A 6770-nucleotide genomic window follows, 5' to 3' on the forward strand; every position below is an offset into this window, starting at 1 on the left:
CTTTATAAAACTCATCTTTATTGATCCGTGTTCATCCCTCCGTCCTCCTCTCCTCCCACCATCCACAATATTTTCTGTTTTTTTTTATATAAAAGCTGAATATTTACATCCTCTTTGTATTTACAGTATGTTACACGATGACATCACGAGGACAGCGTCGCCTCTCCGCAGCCTCACACCTGCGAGAAGGTCACAACTTTCCTCTCCAGGAAGGATAAAGCCTGAAATACCACACATGCCACTTGTTGCCGGGGGAAATATCACCCAAATCTCTGCTTATTGGCTGGAGGTGTTGCCTGGCAACCGCAGCGTATCGGATTAATATCTGGTAAAGGGAGTCGTCTTAAATTATTTATCTTTATTTTTTTAATATTTCATAAGCCGAGGAAAACATGAGGAGCGGCTCGTCAGGTTGTTATGGAAACACAGAAGGGCCAAAATTAATTATAACTGTGTCGTTTTCATTGTTTTAGATTATAAGCAGATTTTGTGTCAGTTGTAAAACTTGAAATGATCCTTTTGTGATCTCAACTTGTCAGAAACTCAGTCGGATTTTTATTTCGACATTTAAATATTCAGTAGTGATTAAAGTTAAGATTTAAAGGCCTTTATTTGCTTCTTTAATAATTAATAATGATTGTTTTCTCTGCAACATTGTTACAGACATCACTGAAAAAAGTGAGTTTCTGAGTCAAATTCATATGAAAAGCAGGTGTACGGTTGAAGTCGGTTCATTTTCTTACAGATTTTTTACAGTTTTTTATTTAAGTGAAATCTGTAACGCAGGACTGACGAGCAGATTTCAAAATAAAAGCACAGGATCACTGATGTACTTGGTGTTGGTTGAAGCTACAGATCTGCTTAACGTTAATGTTTCAGTGTCGCAGCGAACACAGACAGCGAACAGGACCCTGAAACTGAAGCATCTAAAAGTATCCAGCCACGTTTAGTTGTTTTATCTACACCTGTGCTTCTTCCTCCTGTGACATCTCAACCTGTCTTGTCTGAACGAAGCTGACGAGCGTCTCCACCGTGTTTTCTTCATTAAACTTCACTTCTGGCAGGAACGCTGAGGATCTGCACCACACACGGTTAAAAGGTGCAGATCTGCGAGTGATTTAATGAGCAGAGCACTTGTAAAGTTTTATAGAGGCGACGGGCAGCTTGGAGTTGTAACAATAATCCTCCCCAGCCTTTAAGAGAAGGCGGCGGCGGAGCTGGAATGAAAGTTTCGTTTGGACTCTGGCAGATGAGAGGCTGCGGCTGGATTATACTGCGTTTACACTTTATGTGTTCAATCAGCCACTTTCCTGGCGTTTTCCTGCGCCGCCGGCTCTCCAGCAGCTGTGGCCGCCACGTCTTGTTACAGTACGTCACGGCCCGAGACGCACGGCGCACATCGAGCGACGCGAGTTAACGTCACACTGATGTTCGTCTGCGTCGCCTCAGGAAGTCGCCCCGTGTGTCTCCGGACCTTCGCGATTTGGGTGCGTTTGGATTGGTTCGCTCAGACGGCGACGCTCCTCGTTGGTTCAGCAGCAGTAAAAAGTCAATGCCCCTCGATCGCCGCCGGTCGGCCGGTCGGTTACATTCAAACTTCATCATCGTCCTCTTAAATCCAAGTCGTCGTCTCTGAGCAACGTGTATCCGTCCGTCAAACGCTCTCCCGTTGTCATAGAAACCATTTACATCCATGTTTTCTGCCCGTCGAAGCGTCAAAAAAACATTCATTCGTCTCCGTTTTGTTCCGACTTGATTGTTGCGTCATTTTGGCGTCAAACTGTTTTTTTTATTTTTAAAATCCTTTTTGGCCGTCTGTGAATCGTCCGCGTGTCCGTCAGTCTGCCGGCCAATCAGGACGTCACATTCATACCGTCTGTCTGACTGGATTCCAGCTGTGACTTTGGTCAAAAAAAAGTCGAGTTTCTTTTTAAAAAAAACGCCCAAATCTTCTTCATGGCGCCGTCACTCCTCCTCCTCCTCCTCCTGCTCCTCCTCCTCAGTCCGTCTCTTTCTTCCTGTCGTCCAGGTCGAAGTCGAGAACCAACAGTTTGGTTTCCTCCGTCCCGTTCCTGCTGCCGGCGGCGCACACCAGCCGAGTGTCGGACGCTCTGATTCGCCACACGACGCCACCTGTGGGGAGAGGAAGACGTGATTGGTTTAGACATGGTTACTTTTCAAAAGCCCGCGGGCCAAAGCTGGTAGAGACGAGCCGTACGAGCTACTTTATGTTTGGTTTGGTTGTTTTTCTGTTTTAAATCATCTCCAGCTGCTTCAGCTGTTCAGCAGAACGCTGCAACTCTGTTTTACTGTGAAGCTCCAGAAATGTTCTGTGGACTTCGAGACTTCACCTGACTTTATATCATCATGTTGATGAGGAGATGGTGACTGGGTTTACATCTTTGGGTCAGCTGCTCCTCAGAGTGAAATTAAAACCATCAAACTTTCCCTCAAAACGACCTAAAACTGAAAATCCGGCCACAATCACTCGTGTATCTGCAGCCGGTGAGCGTACAGCGTGTCCCTCGTCCTCACCTGATCCTCGGCTCTGCAGCGCCACCACGTCTCGCAGCCAGGCTCCGGTCTTCAGGTCCCACAGTTTGACCGTCCCGTCGTCGGAGCTGGACAGAACCAGGCCTCTGCAGAACTGCAGGCACGTCACCGCCGACTGGTGCTTGTTGGGACCTGGAGGAGACACGGTCACGCTGTCATGTTTTCATTCTCATCTCTGAGCTACAGGTGAAAACGGACCTTCTGACGACACGTTTACTGTCGTTCATGAACATGTCGCGTCAACACAAACTTCCTGCTGCTCTGAACTGTAACAGCTGCACAGAAGTCAAGTTTTAAATATGTTTTAGAGCTGAAACTGTGATGACTTATGATTTACTGAATTATTCAGTTTAACGTCAGAGAGCATTGAAAAAAGTCCTTCATGAGTCTGAGATGATGTCATTTAAAATCAGCTCAGTATTCCAGTTTTCAGGATTAATGTATTTACTGATGAAGGATCTACATTCCTGTACTGTTTATAATCACTGTTAAGTTTTTAGTATTTTATCTTATTTATTGTTTTTTTGGCATCAACAGAAGCTGCAAACTTTATCTTGTCGCACTCGTACAACGACCACAAAGATAATCTGTTTCCTGCTTCTGCTCGATTATCAACATAATTGTCATTTAAGTTAGAAACTCTTCTGCGTCTGTGGAGCTGATGAGGCTGAAGACAGAGCAGAGCCTGCGACGACTGACGAGATGCCTGGAGTTTCACTAAGTGGCCACCAGAGGGCAGGAAGTGACCCAGAAACAGTCCTGAGAGACGAGCAGACAGGGACCTTTAACACATCTATAGGTGTGTGTGTATAAACTGTATATATATGTGGTCAAGTCAAGTTTAATGAGTGTAACACCTTTCACAGAGCAGGTGCTTCACAAGATCATGAAACAAAACAAAACAAACAATATAAAGCAACAACAGACCTGAGATCACTCGTTAAATCACAAACAATAACAATATTCACTGTTTTAGCTCCGTTTTTGGTCTCCACCGACCCTTCAGCTGCTGTTGTTCAGCGCGCAGCGCTGGAAGAAGTCATCTTTACTCAGGTACAACAAAGTAATACTGCAGACATTCCTGAGTATTACACACGGACGCACGCACTCACACACACACACACACACACACACACACACACACACACTCTCACCTTGCAGTGTGTGGAGACACTGTCCCGTCCGGACGTCCCACACTCGCACCGTCGAGTCGGCGTTCCCGGACACCAGGATGTTGTCGCGCAGCTCCATGCCGCTGGTCAGTGATTGGTGGCCCGTCAGCGTGTGGACGCACCCACCTGGACGAGGACGAGAGCTTCGGGTTAGACGTTTGATCTTCTCAATTATTATTTAAGTAAAACTGAACTGAGTTTGGTTCACGTTGCATCTTTGTCGTGATTCAAACTAAATCAAAGGGCAACTTCCCCAATTTCCCACATTCAAGCTTGGCTGTATTGCATTGTGGGTAATGAAGGCGCCATGTTTTTGCCACAATGCAACAAACAACTGAGTGACATCACTGGAGGACACATGCAGCTTCCTCTGGAGCCACAAAAGGCTTTTGATACCACTTTCTTCACATATGCAGTAGTTGAACTCCTGAAGACACTTTAACGTGGAGAATTGGTGACGTTTCCCTTTAAACCAGTTTAATCCGGACGGGTCGGTACCTGTCTCTGCGTCCCAGACTCTGATCGAAGTGTCCAACGAGCCGCTGACCACGAACGCACCATCAAACTGCAAACAGAGAGAACAACACATATGACACCTGAAGCATACGGGGGCGGCCATTTTGTGTCTCAGACAACGACACAAACACTGTGTGTGTGTGTGTGTGTGTGTGTGTGTGTGTGTGTGTGTGTGTGTGTGTGCGTGGTACCTGCAGTGAGTACACTCTGTTGGTGTGTCCCTGCAGTGTGTGCAGACACGCCTCCGTCTCGGGGTCCCACACCTTCACCATGTAGTCGTAGCCGCCCGACACCACGCGGCGCCCGTCGTACTGGACGCAGCGCACCGCCGCCACGTGACCCGTCAGCACGTGCTCGCAGCGGCCCGTCGACACGTCCCACACGCGCAGCGTCGTGTCCCGAGAGCCCGACACCACCCTGAGGGAGACAGAGGTGTGACATCACTGCAGTGTCGGCCAATCAGGTCGGCTCAAGTTTGTCTCATTAGCGTGAAGCAGAGGTTTGTGTGTGTGTGTGTGTGTGTGTGTGTGTGTGTGTGTGCGTGTGTGTGTTTTCAGGCTGTGTGACCCAGTTTCATCATTTGTGTGGTTGTTTGTTTGTTGTGTGTGTGTTACTGTACATGTTAATGTGTGTGTGTGTTCATTATGTGTGTATTTATAGTGTTAGCATGAATTTATTATGTATGCGTGTGTAATAATGTGTGTGTGTGTTTTAATGTGTCGAATACATTAATGTTATGCTGGTTACCATGGAGACGAGCAGCAGGCATTAAAGTATATGACTGCATGAATCTGTGTGTGTGTGTGTGTGTGTGTGTGTGAGTTTTACCGGTTGCCGTGGAGATGCATGCAGCGCACGGTGGACGTGTGTCCGTACAGCGTGTGCACACACTCGCCGCTCTCGGCGTCCCAAACGCGCAGCGTCCGGTCGGTGGAGCCGCTGATCACCGTGGCGACCGCCATCTGACTGCACCACACGCCGCCGGTGTGACCCGACAACGTCCGCAGACACTGAGACACACAGGAAGACAAAAGGTCAAAGTCCAGGTCGGTCGCTATGGAGACTTAACCTCGTGATGTCATAGTGATGTCATCGAGGTTTTCTTGATCTGGGCTCAAAAGCTTTTTAATCAAAGTCTGCGATGAAAACTGGGAGCATGATGGGAAAAAAGACGTTTCCAAAGAAGGATGCCGCCCAGCTGCATGATGGGAAATGTAGGATCCATCTATATATATTAATATATAGATGTAGCAGAAGCACATTGTCTTCTTTACTTCACCCATTTTCTACCTGGAAACGTGTGTGTGTGTGTGTGTGTGTGTGTGTATATACTGTATTGTGTGTACATAAAAGTGTGTGAGTCAATATTTGTTCCACTTTCACAGCTCCCCTTGAAGGACACACACACACACACACACACACACACAGAAAAATACAGTTTCACCTTGAAGGTGTTGTAGCGCTGGTTGCCGTAGCAACAGAGGAAAACTTTGCCTTGGCAACTGTTGCCGAGACAAAAGAAAGAGGGAGATTCTGCTGAACGATCGCAGCGCTGTCATCACGTCCTGCTAATAAAGATAATTCAAATTCAACTGGCGTGAGCGGAAACACACGCCTCGTCATCGCTGCAGGCTACAGAGGAGGGTGTGTGTGTGTCTGTGTGTGTGTGTGTGTGTGTTTCTGCACACACACACACACACACACACACTCTGTAAAGGGCAGGTCCAGACGGAGGAGAGCGAGCAGGTGTGTCTGCTTCAAGAATGTTCAACCGAAACCAGATCGAGCTGCTGAGTCGGTGTGTGTTCAGAAGTAATCTGATTACAAGTAAAAGTACTAATACTTCACTGTGAATATATACTCCACTACAAGTATTTAAACCTAACACATATATAAGTGGAGTAAAAACAACAACGAGTCTCTGAGGTGACGTCTGAAGTGACACAGTACATCCAGTTTGTACTCAAATACAGCAGCAGAGTAAATGTACTCGGTTACATTCCTCCAGGATGAGTGTGAAGACAGGAAGGGCGAGTACAGACAAACGCTCTCCTCACCTATAAACACACACACACACACACACACACACAGGTCGAGCAGCGTCGACACACCCTGACGAACACGACCGTCGACTCTGCTGCAGCTTCCTCCTGTCCTGTGAGGTCACGCTGACCTACATAACAGCTCTACTCTCTTATATCCAGTCATGAAGCAGAGCGCACACACACACACACACACACACACACACACACACACACACACACACACACACACACTTGCTGCTAACACCAGCTGCCTTTAGCTAGTAGCTCTGTGTGTTTGGTGACGATCAGGAAATATTCGCATGCTAAGCGAAGATGAACGCGGTGAACGTATCTCCATAACATCTGCGTGTCAGCATTGTCATAACGAGCACGTTCACCTTCATCAAAAGGCCGTACAGCAACAACACCACCACTGGGGCTACAGAGCCCATAAAGGAGATACTACAAAATAAAAGCACTGCTTGTGTTAATGCGACTGTGAGAA

General features: G+C 47.2%; 1 protein-coding gene across 2 annotated transcripts in view; it reads right to left on the reverse strand.

The window, feature by feature from the left end:
• Positions 1–6770, reverse strand: part of LOC141003141 (F-box/WD repeat-containing protein 7-like) — a 28463-nt gene continuing 21693 nt past the window's right edge. For both annotated transcript variants that reach the window (XM_073474419.1, XM_073474418.1), the window contains 6 exons: positions 5070–5251; positions 4433–4658; positions 4224–4290; positions 3708–3851; positions 2536–2685; positions 1–2133 (listed from right to left, as the gene is read on the reverse strand). In XM_073474419.1, the coding sequence (XP_073330520.1) occupies positions 2000–2133; positions 2536–2685; positions 3708–3851; positions 4224–4290; positions 4433–4658; positions 5070–5251 (903 nt within the window). In that variant the 3' untranslated portion in view covers positions 1–1999. The remainder of the gene's footprint in view (positions 2134–2535; positions 2686–3707; positions 3852–4223; positions 4291–4432; positions 4659–5069; positions 5252–6770) is intronic.

The sequence above is a fragment of the Pagrus major genome, chromosome 10 (genome assembly GCF_040436345.1).
Source record: "Pagrus major chromosome 10, Pma_NU_1.0".
Lineage (NCBI taxonomy): Eukaryota > Metazoa > Chordata > Actinopteri > Spariformes > Sparidae > Pagrus > Pagrus major.